The sequence below is a fragment of the Coturnix japonica genome, chromosome 19, assembly GCF_001577835.2.
Source record: "Coturnix japonica isolate 7356 chromosome 19, Coturnix japonica 2.1, whole genome shotgun sequence".
Lineage (NCBI taxonomy): Eukaryota > Metazoa > Chordata > Aves > Galliformes > Phasianidae > Coturnix > Coturnix japonica.
In genome coordinates, this window is record NC_029534.1 from 5,126,068 (window position 1) to 5,145,830 (window position 19,763).

Sequence of the window (19,763 nt, forward strand, 5' to 3'; positions counted from 1 at the left end):
TTACTACACTTTTCTTTTTAAGCTACTGAAATTTAAAGACAAATAACCACGAAAACATCTTTGCTTGAGGCATGCATAAAATCACCCATTTTTTTTCCCTGCAGTAGCATGCAGTCTGGACATGAAAATTTCAAGGTGCTGTCTTTACATCTCTTGATGTTCTTTACCATCAAGACATGAAAATTCAACTGCAAATGCGATGGGAAAGCATGTCTACTGAGGTAGACCAGATGAAACAGCTGCCTGAGTGACTGGGGTCAGGTTTAAAATCGATTCTCTGTTTTTATGGCCAGCAAGAGGATCAGGGGTGAGGTGCTGGCACACCTTACCTACTCCTCTGGGTTATTTTTGGGTGGAAGCAGGCGATCTGACTTGTGGTTCTGAGGGATTTTTAATGCAATTGCAAGGAAAATTCAACTTTGCACTGGAAAAACTTCCAGCAAGTCTGTTTGGAAGAGTAAAGAGGATTGCTGCTCTGAGATAGCACGTTTTCCATTTCCACTTACTGAAACTAAATGAAAAGAGAATGTTGAACACAGAAATACTACACACAGAGCTGAAAGGAACTGATACCTAAGGAAAGTTGCTAATGATGACCACAAGGGAGCAACAGATCATTTTTAATTATTAGCCTGGTCTTCCTTGCAGGTTGTGCATACAAAAAGCAATCTCCACCCTGGCAATTCCTGTGTTAAGACTGCGGGCTTCCCTGGTGTGTAACCTGGTTGGGTTCTGGGTATCAGCCCAGAAACTAACATGACTCATATGGGAGCATCTGTCAAGCCTGAAAGTTGTTGTTTCAAATGAATTTGTGTGAAAGACAGAAAACCATCCTGCTTTAGCACAAAAAGCTGTCCTGCTGCACAGCTTTCTGCAGGCCAGAAGGGAATGTCTTGAGCTTTTTGGAACATGCTGTCTATCTTGATGTTCCAGGTGATAGTTTTTCCTCTGGGAGTTTCTTATGGAAATTAATTCCTGCAAACCTCAGCGATTTCTGTGTACTTAATAATGTAACTGCGAGGTTTCCTGACTATGTGATATTTGTTGCCATTCAGTTCAATCTATTCTTATTTAGTTATTCAGAGGAATGCAGCCTTTGACAGCCAGCAAAATGTTTCCTAGAAGTTTGTTCTACGAAGTGGGTGGATTCCTTGTTTGATGGATAGCCAAGCCTTGAGATCCAAGGGACCTGCTGCTATTTCTGCCGATGCTGACTGCCTGTGAGACTTGGCATAAATTCTCTATCCAGTTTTTCTAGCCATAAAACGGGAACCATTCTAGGCTAGTCCTAAAAACTTTCATTAGTAAATGCATGCAGACTTACTAATAAAGAACCGTCTAGGTTTTCAATCTTTAATAAACCAATAACTTTGTAAGTAAAATGGACCATTTTTCCACTCAAAGCTTCCTCTGGCAACTGCCAAAATAGTCCACATCGAGATTTTTCCAAATTCCCCTTAAAAACCCATGGCCTGAATTGTTAGAGACTGATGCCTGCAGGGAATCTTGAGGATTACTGAGAGGAAAAGCTCTGTCAGGACTAGCTTTCCATTTTTCTAAGCCCTCCTGTTATTTCATTTGCAGCACCCATTTACAACAAGAGGAGCACTCAGACACCAGTGTTCTTTGAGTAGGAAATACTTATTTAAAATTTTTTTTAAAAAGCACCTTTGATCTAATTCTGGAAATTACTGGTAATAGAATTGATTTTGCAATCTGACTAAGCAATACATAATTGGAATGAGCCCCCACTTCAGCATGGGGCTGTTCCTTATCTTCAGTCTGTATGTATTTTCATAGCACAGCTCCAAGCAGTGTGTTCTGCTGGGCTGTAATTGCAGCCCACTCGTGAGCTGCTCTGGCTGACAGCAGAGAGAGGCAGGGCTGGGATCTGTTTGCTTCCTAAGGAAAGCTCCCTGTGAAACATGAAGAAAGAAATGAAAATTGGAGAGATCTGGACGCTTCTAATAACGTGTGTTGCCTGCCTAAGAGCAAAACCTGCGTGAGAGTTGTGAAACTTGTCTTTATTCTTTCAAGTATGTAAAAGGCTTGTGGAAAATACTGGAGTTCCACTTCACAGATGGAAACCTTTTTAGCTGCAGTGGAGGTTCAGGTTAGTCAGTTGTATCAGAAGAACCAGCTTCATGTTTTACGGATGCTGATACCCATATAAATTTGTGGAAGACTAATAAACATGAACAAATCCAAATATCCTCTTCTCAGTGTTAGTTTCCTCTCTTTGATGTGGTACATTATTATTAAATCCACATGGCACGACTCAGCTATCACTACATGATAAAACTGCTTTGCTGCAGGCTACTGGCTGCATATGGCTTCAGGTTTGTTTTGCTGTTTAGTACCTCCTCCTTTTGCTTTCAGCATTGTGCCCCATGAGCATATTTCTCTACTGCAACTTTAAAATGCCACGAGTGACTCAAAATTAAATTCTTTTGGGCGTCAAGAAAGCATCTGTGCATCTTAAGGCAGGAAAGTATGAGGTAATTATGAAGAAATCCAGTGGGTATGTGCAACCACTGACTGTACAAAAACCCAAATCTGCATAATTTGGAGATTAATCAGGAAGATAGCTTGCATCTGTAATTGCTTGTTCACCCATATAAATACAGTGAGTGGTATGCTCATTATAAAGTAGTTTATGAAATACACGCAAGCACTGAAGCTCCTTAAGGTAGATCAGGGAGTCTGGAAATGCTGAATATTTTCTATTGTAAATAGCTTACATGTCTGTCCAGGCTTCAAAAAAGCTGCCAACTGATCAGCATAATTATCAACAAAGACAGTACTGCTTTCTCCTCTAATGAGATCGGTTGATGGATCTATGCTGTGTGTGTTAAGAATTTTAATGGAGAATAGCTATAGTTAGTAATAATATTAGCCTGTAATGTAACTTCTTTATTTAGCAGCTGACAGGTTAGAGCTGCAGGGAAAGCAGGCAACCCTCCTTGCAGGAGGCACTGGGGATAAACAGAGCAACTGCCACTTGCTGACTTTGCTCTGTCAGACAGCACCACATCACCTGATGTTCCCTTTGCCTCTGTGCTGTGAAGCATTCCTTGAACAGGCCACAGTGGCACATGGAAGCTGCTGTGAGTGCTGACTGTGTCTTGTCCCCTAAGCGATTTGCTTTTTGTGTGCTCCGTGAGTGCTATTTGTGAGTGTGAAATCATGCAGAAAGTAAGTTATGAGATAAAAATGTGATCTAAACCCTTCCACTGACTCAGCCAGGAGGAAATTGTTTTGGTATCTCTGTCACAGGGCTGCCATCCAAGGTCACACCTGCCCAGCTGAACTTCTATGTGATAAACAGCAGACACTTACTACTTACTTTGTGCTGACCCCTTGCTGAGACTTGATCTCTCTGTAAATCTTTGGATGTTACCTGTTTAATGTAGAAACAAGTTGGCTTCTGTCAAGACCGATATGCAATTGCATCCTGTGTCTATTTTAGAATTGAAGATGAAAAGTGCTGCTCATACTGAAGTGAGGAAGAGATAGCAGGCAGTCTCTTCTCCCTCCCACTCCCAGCCCTTCAGGCTTGTGGGACTTCAGAAATACAGATATAGTTATTTTATTCTGCTCCCGGTTTGGATTGGGGAAATGGAGGGTTGAAAACATATGGATTTAGATCTATAGGAATTGAGCTACTGAATTCTTTGCAATATGCTTACTGAGAGGGGCAGAGTAGTTGTTCTTGCTGGCTGATCAGGTTTATTCAGCTATAATCCAAAAAAAGAAATTAACTTCTATTTCCTGATCCTGGCAGGATTTCTCTCTTGCATAAGCGTATCTCTGAGGAATAGTGGATCTGTTTTTTGTTTTGTTATTTGCGTAGAAGTTGTTATTTTTACCATGATTTGTAAATCTTGGTATTGTGAAACACATCTTCATCACTTGGGCAACATCAACTGCTTCTGTAGAAGACTGGTAAGTTAAAGATATAATATTCCCCGTATGACTGAAGAAACTCACTTCTCATGTGGCTTTTTTTTTTAAGACTCATATTTCAGTTGAAGATATTCTAGATCTAACTGTAAGAAAGAGGTTTTTATGCCAAGGTTGTCTCAGTTGTTGGTTTGCTCACAAGTGTCCTCGGTTGCTCTTTTGTTGAGCTTCAGCATTTGTGGGTTTTCTGCTGTGGTTGGCAGAGGTTTCTGACTTGCAGAGTCCCAACAAAAATCACTGTTCTGTGTTGTTTCATGTTTCCAGTCATATTTAACAGTGTAAATGGCTGCAGCCTGTACTGAAGGACTCTATAGACTGGGGCCTTGTGTTTATAAGAGAAGGAATAAAATTTGATCAGTCTTTTTCAGCTCTTTAAACTCATGCCAGGTATCTCTGCTTTGCTCTTTAGGATGAAAAGACATTTTTTAATACTTATTTTTTATTATTATTTTTAGGGTCTGTAGACTGAATTACTTGGGGGGGGAAAGATGAAGAGTACTGCCAGGACTTGGAGTACTGTGTCAAAGCAAGGAAGTCATGGGGTTGACAGAGGAAAGTCACTTTCCACTGCTTCAACAGGAATGAAGACATCCAAGTCCTCAACTTCACTCGCTTTCGAATCTCGGCTCAGCAAGGTACTGGAACCAGTCAGGGCTGTGTGAATGTTACTGCTGTGTTCTGTGCACTTCTGAAGGATGCTGCTGAAGAGACTAGTCCAGAAATTTGATATGATTGATTTGTATACATCTTAAATGCAGAGGATTTTCCTCCTAATTTCTGCTAATATTTTCAGATTGCTGAACACCTGCAAATGCAAGATCATCAGTGTGTATAGTTCACACTGAAAGTAATGCCTCCTATTTACATCTATGGAAAATACAGCTGCTTTGAAGAGCATAATAGCACTATTTGATAGAGTGAATTCTCAGCTACAAAATACAATTTGTCAGCACAGCCACTACAATTAGCTATGATTTTCACCAGTGATGAACGTGAGCCTGAATGCCACACTTGTTAAAGGTCTCCTCCTGCAAAGGGGACCCACTGACCATGTCATCACTGCTGAAATGCCTCTCTGTTCTCACATCCACTGTTTGGCCTTCAATCACCATTCAGCATGCATTGATGAATTCCAGTAGGTGCAATTTTTTTCTGCATGGAGGAATTCAATTAGGCACCTTTGCTTCATGTGCATTTTGTGTCAGACAGTGTTTTATCAGACTGCCTCTCTGCTGCCATCTGTTGCACATTAACAAAGGTCAGTGAGTATTAGTGGGAAAGTTCAGCCTCTACTGCTATATGTATCACCACCATCTGCCTCAACATTATGGTCCAACATCATAAAATGGGAGGAGTTACTTTCAGATCATCCTTGTAGTATATTTGAAGAAAAGAGAGTTAGAAAAAGGTAACAGTTGCTGCTGTAAAAGAGGTTAAGTTATGTAGACAATGTGGTTTCTAAATGTCAGAAAGCTCAGATTGTTCCTTTCTGCTACAAAGGGGGAGCTGACAAAACTTCTGCCAGAAGGTAACACGTTGTGTTTGGTTTCCGGAAGCAGATCAGCAGCAGCTTTTGAAACTTGCATGCTCATGGGGTCCAGGAAGCCACAGACTGAGTCAGAAACTAAAAGGAGAAATAATTGGAGTTGAGCGAGATCTTATTTTGCTTTAAGATTTTACATTCAGAAACTGTTAAATAGATGAATGTACATCAACATGTGCATTCCTTTTTAACCTGAACAGTGGTTTTCAGCCTGTGGTTTGCAGACCCCCTCCATGGCATTTGGTTTTGATTTGTGAAAACAGCTTAGGTGTCCACAGGCTGTGAAGGACAGAAAAATACCCTCCTATGGAGACTTTTACAATGCTTTACTTTCAAGAGAAATACATCCAGGTTTTTATCGGAAGTACGTAGGCTGCTAGTGGTACATGAATGGGGAAGCAGCTGACCAGAAGTTCTGAGAAGGTTTGGTACTTAAGTTTTCTGAATTAGAGTAAACATGAAAGCAAATCTCTGTCCCAAGAAAGACAGCACAGCAGCAACAGTTCCTTGCTTTCTCATGTACAATAAGGCTTGTGAATAAATTAAGAGTAATATCATATAATATTTTATAAGATATACTGTAAAATAACATGCAAGACAAATAGTTCTTCCATGAAATGGAATGTGTCAGCTGGGGCTGAAATGCAGGGGCCTAAATATTTCAGTAAATGTAAACCAATGAGGAAATTCAATGGCTGCTATTCAAGGCAGCATTTGAGAAGCTGGCAGCACCCAGTAGTCTACTACTGTACCCTTGTTTTCTTCCATCATCTTAGTTACCTGCTGATTTAAACATTTGCTCCTGTTTCTCATCTTTACTCCTGAAACAATATTGTCTCTTAACCCACTTCTCAAAAATCTAGAGTGCAGTACAAGTAATATAAAAGTAAATTAAAAATACTATATCATTTTAAGCAATATTTCCACTGGGTTACTTTATGGAAACGGTCCTTTTCTCCTATGAACACAGCTTTTTTAATAGCTTCATGGGAATAGTCAATTTCTGAATCTTCTGGTTGCCCACACAGTCTCTTTATTGCAGCTGAAGCGGGCGTGCAGTGATGATATGCTTACAAAACCGGGAGTGACAGCAGCTTCTGGAGTTTCTAGACTGAAGAAGACCATCACAACTGGAGCAATTTCTGAGCTTGCTGAGAGTCGGCTGAAACCCAGCACAGGTAGGTACAAAGATACTGGAAGTCAGTCTACTTAATGTGAAATATGTTTGGTTTGCTGAAAAGCTGCTTGAGTTTTCCCTCTTCTCACCTTGTAGCACAGTTGTAATCTACCTGCTGTGATATTCAGCATAGTGGACAGGAACCTGTTGTGCCTTACAGATTCATCTTTTAGTGTATCCTGCTAGATCAGTAACATAGAAGAAGAAGCTGAGCGCTGAGTGTCCACGCGGTGGCACTGCTGGCTGCCTTATGGTAAGCTGGGCTGTAAGGGGAAATGCGCAGCTCGCTGCTCACAAAGCGACACGGCCATTTGAAAGCTTGCTCTTTACTTATTTAATTTCCACCCTATATGTATATAGCTCTCCCTTTGCCATATATCGATTGAGCAGAGAAGTTATCAATCTGTCCTTGCGACACAGCATAGACACAGGAGCAAAGAGCCAGCAATAGTGTCTTCATGTATAGTTTGTCCTCCCAAGCTACATTATGGCACGCTCCCTCCCTCGGTGTCATCCCCACCAGCTTGTTCCTATTGACTTCAGATCTAAGCCCATTTCTAAAGGCAGCGACACCATCTGCATACCAAGGGTTTCTGAGCAAATACTTCGTTTTCCCCTAGGAGCTCAGCAAATGCTTTCTTTTGTCTGCTCCCTGGTAGCATTTCCAGGGGAATGTGAGATGTTATTAAATTTGATCATGACCTCGCAATTTGTCACAGCCTCTGCAGGGTTTGGCTGTGAAACAGAACAATGAAAGTAACCAGAAGGAGAATTCTTATTCAAGCTTTTGTTGCATTATTTTTTTAATATATACAACCCTGTACCCTCGAATGGAAACGACGCATCTTAACAACCCAAACACAGATCCCGTTCTGCAATTAATTGGTGTGTAAATCCTCAGATTTAAATGTTTAGTTGTATCTAAAGACATTTGAGATTTTTCCAGCCAATAAAGAGGCATGATGCTAACTAAAGATGCTTGGGAGGAATAACAAGGAGAGAAGGAAACCTGCACAGGGAATGCAACATAGGATCCTGGGAATACAGCCAGGGAAACAGCACTGCAGGGAGCACAGAATGAAATACATATGTCAGATACAAAAATACTAGCACTGGGCTAGAAAGCCTCTGTTTGCATTTGTGAATAATAACTGGATGGGGGGGAGAGGGGTGAGGAAAGGGGGAATGAGATTTATGATAATGACTGCTTTAAATACATGATAAAAAGGTTTCAGATAAACACTAAGAATATGTTATCCCTCAAAATTTTCTTAGAGCCTAGAGAGAAATGGCTCAGATCTTACAGGAGCTCTGCACAGGGGTGTGTATGTTGTATGTCTTAATTTTCACAGTGGTTTCATAGTCCAAAAGATTGTTCAGAAATCTACCTATATTCTGAGGATATTTGTCACTATCATGTCCACTAAAAGACACTAGTTATTAGTAAGCAATGTTACAAGATCTAATTCTAGTTGGTTGCACTGTGGAAAAAAATACCAGAAGCATATTATAATACTGTATGTATCATTGCTTAGAGGAAAAAAATAGAATAAAGCAGTTATGACAGAGGACAGAATATGTTCCTGAGAGCATTAAGTAGAAAGAACGTTAAGTTTCAGTGGCTGTCCTTCATTGAAATAGAATCACAAATAACCCCTGATTGTGATCAAGATGACTCTAAATGCTGGCTGACTGTGGAGCTAAGCCAAGAAATAATGTTCCTGTAGTTGGGAAATGCAGATGTTTGTGTACACAGCCAGCTGCATAAATCTGGAAATTCTGTTCTGAAGCCCCTTTCTTTGGCTCCCCTGTTTGACTTCATCAGTTCTGCATTTTCCTTTCATTTCTTAAATGAAGACATTCTTTCTTTTCCCTGCCTTGTTTGTGCTTTTTAGGTTGGGTTTCCTTTGTTATTCAAGTGAGTGCTTTGATTATTTTACTGAAAGGATATTTATATTAGTTCCAGGTACATTTGGGTGATACTCATTTGGCGTTTCAGTATTTTGTAACAGGAAAAAAAATAAGTAGGTTTCTTTCTTCTTTGGGTGTGACTGCCTGGTATTTGAGTCTTAACCTTGAGCAATACCACATGTTCCAAATGCTGCAGATAATAAATAATTGACACCAAGATTGCGTGTTTAAATAGGGTTATTTGTATGCTGCCCTTGGTGCTGTTTAGGTTATTCATTCTTGCCTTTTGCTGACATACACTACCCTTGTCTGCCTTGTTGGAAGCTGACACAGTAAAGTGGCTTAAAGGAAGATGAAGCCAATTGCATGTTTCCAGTCTTGCCAAGTGGAGTTGAGCAAATGGAACTGGAGAAGAATTCTGGCTGGGAGTTCTCTGCTGTGATGTTTGGCTTTGTCTCTGCTTGACAGTTTTAAAACCCCCAACTAATGGGAAACGACACACAGGGAGAAAAGTCTTGGACTCTGCTTCCTTATCCAGTGTTATGTCCATCCATGTACTGCCCTGAAGTAGCAGTTTTATGTTAAAAACCAAATTTACAGAGCTCTTAAATTGTTTTTAATGCTTCAGAAGAAATAGAGCAGGAAAAACTTCAGAACGGGAAGAAGAAAATGGATAGATCACTAATCTTTGGAAATGTTTATTTTAATGAATGCACTTGTAAAGCTATCCAACCCGTAAAGCCATGAAGAAAATAAATTGCTTTAAAATGTTTAAATATAGAAAATTATTTCTTCTTCTCCTTCAGTTTCAGGATTGTAGGAAACTAGTGATTTTTCAGATGCTGAACCTTCAAGGTTCAAGGCCATTTCACAGTGAGAGTATTCCAGAGCTTCTTGTATGGCCATTTGCTTTTTGTGAAGAGCTTTGCATGGTGATATTGACATGCAAATAGAGGATTTGAGGTTCAGAAAGGTGAAATTTCCTGCTCAGTGGATCCTAGAAGTCATTCCAAATCCTGTCTCAGTTCTCGCACTCCCTATACATTCTCAGTTCGAACACTTTCTGAAAATTTCCCTCAAGGCTGTCTGGTTTAATCACGTTCATATGCTTCCTTGCTATTATTTCAGTGCCAGCAGTTATTATCTGTCAGGTTCAACAACAGAACAAAAGTCTTGTGCTATATATTTTGGACATTGAAAAAGAGAGAGCCGGGGTGTGTGACTCGGCTGTGCTGTGAAAATGTAATCTGAAAGCATTCCTATTTCTCACAGATATATTGATTTTTGTATAAAGCTCTGCCAGCTCGAGTATTGGTTGTCTCTGAAATGTGAATAACCGATAGCTGTTCTTGTTTTCCCTGTCTGCTTCATCAGCTTATTTTTTTAAACCCAGGTAAAGTCCAAAATTACATATGGATCTACTGAATTTTACATAGAAAACAGTAGGAGATCATCAATACCAGTGTTATAATTGTCCAACTTAATATTTATAGATATATTGAATGTTTTACAGTTGGAACAAAGAAAAGTGTGTTGTTTTCTGTGCAGGCTTTCAGAGTTGATGAACGTGGATAGCTGGAGGCAGTAACGATGCAGAAATATAGCAGAGGCAAACCCAAAAGATATGAAGAGTTTAAATTATCTCCCAAGCTTCTAGTGTTGGGAATCTGAACTGCAGGTTACCTGGACAAAGCACCCTAATCCTAAAAAGGAACGTTACCAGCATTAGAAATGAAGCAGTACCAAGTATGTTGTTTTAATGTTGCCAGCAATTTAAATAGTGAAAGAAAAATACTAAGAATTTTAGCCTAATTGGTAAAGGCTACAAAAGGAGACAGGTTATGGAACAGCTTGCTTGGTTTGAGCAATGTTCAGCTTCAATAAGGGAGGCTTCAGTTTCTGAGTTTTTTGTCATCCATATTCCTGTAGGGTTGACAGAGTTCATGTCTCAGTGGCTAAGTAAGAAGATATACAGGTATATCTTCAATTCCTTCCTAGTTCTAGCAGGGCAGTTACTGCCCTTTTGTCCAACTTAATCTGTTTGTCCATCGCTTACTTTTTGTCATGTAGTTTATGTGAAAAGGGAAAGTCCTGGCTTCCCTCACAGGCTTGTGGTGTGTAGCTTTTCTCTATTGATAGTGCTGACACTTAGTTAATGAGGATAACTCTTTCCTGAATGGCAATAACTGGCCCCTATTGGGTTTACTATGAATGCTGAGGGGAAAATATATATATATATATATCAAGAAAATGAGTTTTGTTAATAAAAGCTTTAAAAAAATCTCAGCAAAATCTGACAGTTTAATTCTTCTTAAGATACTAATAGACCCCAATTAAAACAGAGAAAAGGCAAATGATACCTTTTGAAGGACAGAGTTCTGACCTTGGGGCCCTTTTCCTTCCCTGTTCATCCATTTCTGACAGGGTCTGCTTTTTGTGATCTGTCACATCAAACGCTGCTGCAGGTTTGCAGAGGGTTGCTGTGCTTTGCATTCAGCTTCGTTACTGTCTCATTTTAGTGAAAGATACAGACAAGTGTGAGAGACACTAATGAGATTGGTGTGTTCTGTTCCACCAGACTTCACTAGAAACCAAGTGACTGAACTCATCTGGGCTTTCCCAAGGATAAAAAAAAGGCTTTACAGTTTCATCTGGAAGGCTGATCATGTTTTGCTACCCTTTCCATATACAGAAGACAGCCCTTGCATGACTCCTTATCAAGAAAAAGAGATTTATTTATATATATATATTTTATTTGAGAAATGATATAGAAAGAAAAGAGTCGAAAAAACCCATAAATAATTGGCTTTGTCAAGATGTCACTCAAATAGACAAGAAATACTGCAGAAGTTCAGTGCTCAAAGCAACAAAGATGCTCATCTGCATTCACGCCCATAGCTCCACATGTAGCTGGATGTAGATATTGACACCCACATGCACTTAAACATCTGCGGGGTTGTTTGTAACATATTTGTGCAAATGTGAATGACTGAACCTTCACCTCTCTGACTTAACAAAATGATTTCCCTTGGAATGAAGTAATTTGACTAAATTTCAGCACCATTGGAGTTTTTAGCCTTTTCTCTTTTTGTTTGGAGCTGACATATGATGGCTGACCAACATAATTATTCTTTTGTTCTGTTCCTGGATGTATTACATGAGCTGCCTTCTATAGCCAGGAATGGAATGAGAGCAATTCATTACAGTGGCTGTCTGTTGGGATTTCTGTTACCTGATTCTGTTATGGATAACAGCTTCTCTGAGGGGTATTCACAGGCTGTCTGCAGTCATCTTGCATTATTAAACAAGCAGAAATTAACTTCTGCTGACAACACTGTCTGCAGTACATACCTTCCTCATTTTTGCTGCCATCTTAATGCACTGCACAACTTGCATCTACTGCACTGAGCCCGTATTAAAGCATTCTAATGTTTTGCATGCAGCTTTCTGTTAGAACAGTCTGTGAAATACAGTAGACCCTTTTCTCTCTTGTATATTCCTGAGAATGACTTTGTTGGCATGTGTTTACAAGCCTGGGATCTGAGCCAGCTAAGAGGATTTGGTGTGTGGTAGGGATACTGAAATGCAGAATCTTAGAGATTGTAATTACTTGACTCATTTAATAGTTGACAGTTAATTGGCTCAAGCTGGCACGTATAGGGAAGTTCCATTACAGTTATAAGCAAACTGTGAAAATCAGAGAAGCTTTGCTAAGGATACCTAAACAGATAGGGGGGCTTGCTTGGATAGTCCCAGAATAGTGCTCTTCTATGATCTCTCAGTTTGTTTTCATTTTCAGTCTTTGCTGAAATTGTTCAGCAAAGTCAACACAACTTTGTGTTGCCATCCTACCACAGGTTAATTATCAGCTTTCCTTCAGCTAGTTTGAAGAGAAATGATCCCTAACACTCTCTGGGCCTAAATGTATCAGAGCCAGAACGCCTTGGCAGAATGCCATTCTCTTTGCACTTTGAGAATGGGAGGGAGGGAAAGAAAGGAATGCAAAGCTGGCCTGGTCTGACAAGTATGCATATCAGGAGAGGGCTTGGCATTCCTTTTATTATTATTTTTCCACTGTTTGTTGTTGGGCTTTTTTTCCCCAGCAGTTTGTGGCTTGCATTAGATTTTCATGCTATAAGGTGAGAGGGATGGATTGACAGCTACATGTTTGGGTGGGTTTGTGTGTAATATTTAGTGCTCAGAAAATCTTCAGCATTAATAGAATACTCAAAGCATGATGGTGTGAACACTGATATTGATGGTCAGCATCCACATGTAGGACACATTCAGCTTAGTTCAGACTTGGCCAGAAGGTCCACTCTCACAGGTCACGTTCAGCAGTGACTTTGTTAGGCCTTCTCTTTTTGAAGAGCTTGACAATTATCCAATCACTGGAAACCTGAGAACATTCTGCAGCATTTTCAACCTTCTTTTGGCTATAGATTATAATTTAAAATTTCAGAAGTTATGCTAATTAATCTGCAGTGCAGTGAGAGCAGGACACAAGGAGGACTATGCCTAATAAATAAGTCCTTTGACTTGTTATTTGAAATAAAGTTGTCTATTTCACACCTTGAGTAATTCATTCTCATTCTTATTAGATAGAAAAGGGTGTTTATGGACTATTATCTTTTTAGGCAGTCCCACAAGTGAATAGTGCAAAGGGATGAGTCAGTCAGTCTTCATGCCTAGGGAGAAACCAGCTAGGCTGCTTTATAGTAGATGATGAAACTGTTTAGTCATTCACCTTTACTACTGAGGAGGAAGGTGAAAAATGTGAAGTATTCAGAAAATAAATAGTAGCCTATAGATTTAGCCAAGAATCTGCCATAATTTCATAGCCATGTACTGTTCTAGGAGTCTTGTGCTGTATCCTTTTTTCTGCAGTTTAGCTTCATGCTCCATGAACACTAATCTTGATATCCATAGTCCTTTCTAAGGTTTAACTGTTTTTAAAACTTGAGTTCTACCTTTTGCTCTGGGCTTGGCCTTGAAGTCTTTTGCCTGACTCGCCTTATTGTGGTGTTAGAATTTCTGACTTATGTTTCATGCTGTTGTCAGAAATAGCAGATTGGTTCTTCCAGTAGTGACACTTGCACAGTGTTAAGATCTCAAGTGTGTTTGGCTCTGTGGTTACATTTTGTAGTTACTTCAAGCTGTATCCCCACACTTTACTGGGATTCTGATACCCCTTCCATGTTACAGAAGTAGGAAGCTGGTGTTGAAATAATGGATAGTTAGTGTCAGAATTTATCAGCCCAAGAGACTGTATTGGCTAATGCGGTTCCTCTGAATCCCACTGATGAAAAGCAGACATCGCTCTTTAATCTATAATAGAAGAAAATCTCTTTGACTCAGAGATGTTTCAAGGGCAGTTGGAGGATATTTGTATCCGTTCTTCTGAGAAAACTGACATGTTGAATACCAAAGCTTAAGAGACCATAAGATGACCTCTGGGAAAAGCATCATTGATAATGCACTATTTTTTTATAGAGCTTACATCGTTTATTCATTAAACAAAGCATTTCATACTCAACAAGTCATAAAATAGACAGGAGTTTTGTTTATTGTCTTCCAAACCAGACAGATGTATGTAGCTTCATCCATGAAGTGTCAGAGCAAGCACAAGGAAGAATTACAGTTGACAACTAACTCCCTGTTATGCTGAAGTCTTAGAAAACTCTATCTTATGGAACAATCTATTTTAATTTGAAACAATAGATTCATAATTGCCTACCTTAATTTCTGTGTGTTTTATTTTCAGCCTGTTTGGAGCTGAAGACACTTTTAAATGTGTTATTGTATTAATTTCTTTATAACGCTCTTGTTGAAACTGAGACTCCAAGGAGGTAATTGTGTTAATTGTCCATGTAGAGGAAACAGATTGCTGGAGCTGCTCAGAGTTGTCTCTAATGTGTGTCGTGACTCCGTTAGTGAGAAGCATCTTGATTTCTTTCAAAGGAAGATCAGCCATCAGCCAGTCCGTGAACTGCCACATGCAGCTTTTCTGGAGCTACAAGGCGTGGTCAAAAAAAGACGTTGATGATAGAGATACGGCATGGAGATCATATTTGCAATCAAATTTACTGGTGTATGACGTAGCTCTATGGCCAGTCACCCCTCTGCTGCTACGGCTCCTCATCAGGTGTAGTTGCACCAGAACGCACAAGTCCTTAAGTTTCCAGGGTGATTTCTTGTCTGTGGCGGAGCTGGTTTCAGGTTTTAGGGGCTCAATCCCAATCGGTGCCGCTCAGCTGCCTGCAGTTCGCTGTTACTGCCTCTGAGTGGCCACCACTGCTCGTCGAGTCGCTCTTTCTTTCTCTGCGAGCTCGCTCTCTCTTTTTCTGCCTCTCTTTTTCCCCTCCTTTTATTCCAGCAGTCAGGCAGCTAATTAACTGCACAGGACGGCCTTCAGTGCATAATATTGTAATGAGGTAGGAGGGAGAGCCACAGCTGCTCCAGCATGAGCAGCAGGCTCTGTTCCTGGTGCCAGGAACTAGGAAGGAGCTGACTTTTTTTTTCCTTTGTAAGTTGACCGAAGCGCAGACGTTACCAGCAGATAAAGGCAGGTCTGCCTCTGAGAGCATGGGGTCCTAGAGGAGCCTGGGGAAGAGCTGGAGGTGATTGAAGATGGGCAACCAGCCTGGGCGAGCGGAAGAGCACGACCAAGGTCTGTATGGCCGGGCGGCTGCCTGCCCAGCCCTGCGCTACGCCGGGGCTGCTGCCTGCAGCTTGCGGGGCTGTAACTGCAGGGTTGGGGTTTTGTTCTCGGAGAGCTTACCTGGAGCGTGGAAAAAGAGGCTTTTGGTGTAGGTAATGCTGAAGGCTTTGAGCCTGCCAGTGAAATTAGGGCTGTTTACCTTGTAACTTGTACGTGGTATTCATTACAGTTCCATACCTGAGCTCACAGCATCGTCCTCAGGGGAATTTCTGAAAGAAATCCTTCAGTCAGAACAGAATGCCGGCAAGGGAGGGACCTCGGTGCCTGGCAGATATTATTTCGTGTAGTCTGCATGATGCAGCTAAGAAGTTACAAAGCTAATCTAGTGATGTAAATACAGTTTGTTAGGATCTGAAGCTCGGTGTCTTAGCCTTTGCAATTGTTTGTGGCCTCCAGCATGATATTTTCCAGGCCTTAGAATTTAAAATGATGCCTTTGTGGACTGTCTTCCCACCATTGTCTTTCAGAAGTGCAACGCTTTGCATGTTAATCAGTAGCAGCTTTTATAGAAAGCCAAGAGTCAGGTATATCTACTTCCCTTTGTGCCAGATGTCTCTACCCTAAGCTTGGAGATAATAGTGATCTGTTCCTGATGCTGAAGTTCTGCCCTTTGATTCATTTTGTTTGCTCCCCTAATACCGAATGAGAAAAAACAGTAGGCCCACACATCGCTGCTGTTAGTTCATGTTCAGGCTTAGAACGCTCCAATGTATAGAATCCAGCATCAGTTGGATTTCCTGGCACTGTGTGCCTTATTGCTGTGTGGGAATTCCATTCACAAAATTTAGTTGAAGCTGTTATTAGGTGATCGGTGTTCCTTCATTGCTTTTGTTTCGATATGCAGTTATTGTTTTAGAAGTAAATAAGTATACCTGAGCTCTGGTGTTGTGCAGGAGGCAATACATTGCTGCTCTAGAATTGCTCATAGTAGATCTGCTAGTGAGTGCTAGAACAGCAACTAGGTGTAGTGGAGAATTCTCTAGCAGTATGCTGGTCAGCAGGCTAATGAGGAACACAAAAGCTGCCAGTATCCAGTCACCAGAAGAAATGCTGCCCTAAGGGGAACTTAAACTTTAGGCTGGAAAGTACAGCTGTTCCAAACTGGGCTCTGAAATCATCCCACTGCAAGCTATGGAGGTATTGCTGAAACCAACTGTATTACTGTCATTTGAGGAGGGATGATGCTAATGATAAACTGTGGGGTGATGGATGATGACATGTGTAGCACCACTAACTTCTGGTCAGTTTGGGAAGACTGGCTATGATTTTTCAGGGCCAGTAGCAGAATTTGAACAGCTTACTACTATTAACTTAAATGGCAAATGAATTTGCAAACCCCCTGTGGGTTTTGAGAATCTCTTTCAACCTTTGTTTACTCTTGTCCTGTGAAATATTTCTTTGAAGGGGGGAGGGTTATATTTCTGTAGCAAATACCAAGTTTTAAAACCTTTCAGTTTTTAAATGTAGACCATACTAAGTCTCATTTTAGTATCATCACGTGGTTTGTAAGATACAAACATGACTGAAACACAGATTTTACAGTGAACTTTGTGCTCAAAACTCAGTTTAATTATGAAAAAAAACACCATTCAGGAACACCAAAGCATAATAAATTGTGACAACACATTCCATGTGTGAGATCTTAGACACTGAAAGTCAGAGGATAATGTAAAGACATTGGAAGATGCATTTGTGTTCATTTTAGATAGGGTTCTTTATTGATGTAGTTAATGTTCCAGATTTAACTACAGAAATCAATTCTTAACTTCTGTTTCCCTTATGATAACCAGTGTCATCTTGTTTGTTTTTCTTCTCAGGAAATCTTACAGACACTGCATATTTCATCTTCAGTCTTTCATCCCAGCACTTATTGTAATGGGTTGCCACAGACTTGTTTTAATACACCTTCTATCCATCTCCCTTCTATCGATGTCACCAGACCACAGAAGTCTTTAAGAAACTGACTGTGAATGCCTCTGTTATGATGTATGTTGTAACCTAGAATGGGATACTTATTTCTATATACTTAGGAGAGCGCAAAGTACTTTGGCAGGTTTTCTGTTGAGCATGAATACAAAAAGCAGGACATGGGAATGCACAGCTTTTTCCCTACCATATCTGTCATTTTACAACCAAGACCAATTTTAGTTTAAAACTTATATGTAAAATAATACAGGCCTAGAAGCAATGTTCTGGGGGGCTGACTGTGCCAGCTAACAGTTGAGATGGAAGATGTATGGGCACAGCAGTGGTAAACCCAAGTTCTGGGTGGGCTGGTCAGTGCTAATGAGAAACAAGAAGGAAGTTATTGGGCCCCAGTGGAGCATTTGAAGCTGACACCTCAATATGTTGGACTCTGAACGAATTTTAGCTAGAAAATGTCAGAGAGGTAAAAACAGAAAGTGGATATTAGATACATCGCGTGCTTTTTTGAAGTAAACCCCTGCTTATATCTAATGGTTATATTTGGAACCAAAGGTTTACAGGACTGTAACACCCAAGTATCGATTTAGATTACATGTTGCTAAGAGTGCAAGAGTGTTTCAAAAGGCGTAGAGGAAATACTTGTTGCACTCTACAGGTCTCCTGACTTCGAATTTCAAACCTTTCTGAAATCATATTTAAAATGATTTGTAAGAACTTTGTTTTGAGGTGTTGTGACCAAAGGTTACCCCATGTTTGCCAGAACTCTTCTGCTTGCAAAGTGGGGGTAAGGCGTAACTATCTCCAAGTGCTCTGAATGTCCAAATTTATGAGCAGGTTGAGTTTTTAGAAGGAAAACACTTGTGAAATAGTACCAAAAGTAAGCTGTAAAAACAGTGCTGAATATCACTACAGTTCATCAGTAGAATTAGTTTTCTGCCTCAAATAGAAGAAACCATTAGTGCGTATGCAGGCCAGGGCACCTGTGAGATAGCTGGAACATTTCATGGGAACTGTATGGAAGAATACATGCTATGCAGTGCAGAGGCATTTATTGAAAGAAGCCTTTCAAACATCAGTTTGCCTTGGAAACAGTAAGGCAGCCAATGTTTGTGAACAGGAGTGCTAAGATTCTTTGACACCGGTTGACTTGGTGATGGTGGGGTTTTTATTTTTCCTCTAAACATCTGCAGGTGATGTGGTGATTAATAATATCTTTGAGAAAGAGGTGGAAAAAGTGACTCAAAACATGCAAAAACTTTGCAGTTGAATGGGAAACGTTAACTTCTCTAGCTGGAACAAGGTAACGAGTGGGGTTATCCAAGGGTTAGACTTTATTTGGGATTGTGCTTATTTGTAAAACATGCTTACATGGCTTGGATGAGGATATCAGATGTCAGTGCACACACTAAGGCAGCACTGATCTGTTTTCTTGTGCCTGTTCTGTCCTGACCCAGGGGTGGCTTTGTTTTGTGTTTCTGTGTAGGGGAGATAGTCCACAAAACATCAGACCCTGTCAAGGTAAAGGGTAGAACTATTATTTCTAGTAATGTCTGGTTTTCCTTTTCAGGGAGTACATTCGGGTCTTTCTCTGGATGCTCCATTCAGTCTCTGTCTGCTTCTCTTCCTTTCTTTCAAACATGGGAACCACTCATTTAACTATTCTATGTCAGCACACCATTTCTGCCAAGCAAGAGCTCCAGAGAACAGATGAGTTTAATGGTGGTGTGGGGGGAAGGGAGGAAGGCAAGAGGGGCCAGCAGAGCTAATGAATCACGTAACAGCTTTCATGGAAATACCGACAGCAAGTCATGCCCTCTTCGAGCCCAGGCAGTGAGCCGTAGACCTTTTGTTCCCAGTGGAGCCAGCAAACCACAGTTTGCTCTCCAGTGGATAGTTTAATTCCTTCATCACCTCTTCCTCCCACAAGTCACTTTTGCATGAGGGTTTTACAAATGCTTTCATTCTTTGGAGTAGTAACACGCTGCTGATTAAACTAGCATTGAAGGAGGTTATTTTCCCCCAGAGAGTAATTTTTACTTGACTTAAGCCTCTCTTCCAAGGCCAGTTAGGGCCAGCTCTGTTGATCAGCCCTGTGATGTGACTCAACTGGAGTGACACTATTAAATCACTTCAGAAATACTGACAAACAGATGTCAAATAGCAGTAGTGTGCTCTGCTCTGTAGGCCAGCGAAATGAGTACAGCCAAGAGACTATGTCATTATTTGGACAGACCTCTTAGAGGAATTTAGTCATGAGTATGAGTAACTAGCTGCCTCTGAAAATATCTGTTTGAGACAGAGTAAAGTGATAATCAGAGGTCCCCTGATCCCAAATTGAGAGGCCAGTGAATGTTAAATTTGTGGAAGAGATCAGTAAAGTTCTGCTTAATGCAATGGGCCCTTACAACATTTGGTGTTGGCTGGGAGGATGTGCTGAGTGGGAGTACTTTCTCTGGGGGCAGGACTGAAGCTCTTACAGAAAGAACTTGTAGGGCACGGCAGGCAGCAGGATGTGGTTTATG

At 40.6% G+C, this 19,763-nt stretch overlaps 1 protein-coding gene across 7 annotated transcripts in view; it reads left to right on the forward strand.

Annotated features, from left to right (window-relative positions):
- Nucleotides 1–19,763, forward strand: part of SPECC1 (sperm antigen with calponin homology and coiled-coil domains 1) — a 77,474-nt gene that overhangs the window by 12,836 nt on the left and 44,875 nt on the right. For 4 of the 7 annotated variants that reach the window (XM_015880687.2, XM_015880686.2, XM_015880691.2 and 1 more), the window contains exons 2-3: nucleotides 4,419–4,598; nucleotides 6,549–6,684. In XM_015880687.2, the coding sequence (XP_015736173.1) occupies nucleotides 4,452–4,598; nucleotides 6,549–6,684 (283 nt within the window). In that variant the 5' untranslated portion in view covers nucleotides 4,419–4,451. Of the gene's footprint in view, nucleotides 1–3,927; nucleotides 3,946–4,418; nucleotides 4,599–6,548; nucleotides 6,685–14,896; nucleotides 15,265–19,763 lie in introns of those variants that run through there. The other 3 variants (XM_015880688.2, XM_015880690.2, XM_015880689.2) reach the window with 3 other exon arrangements.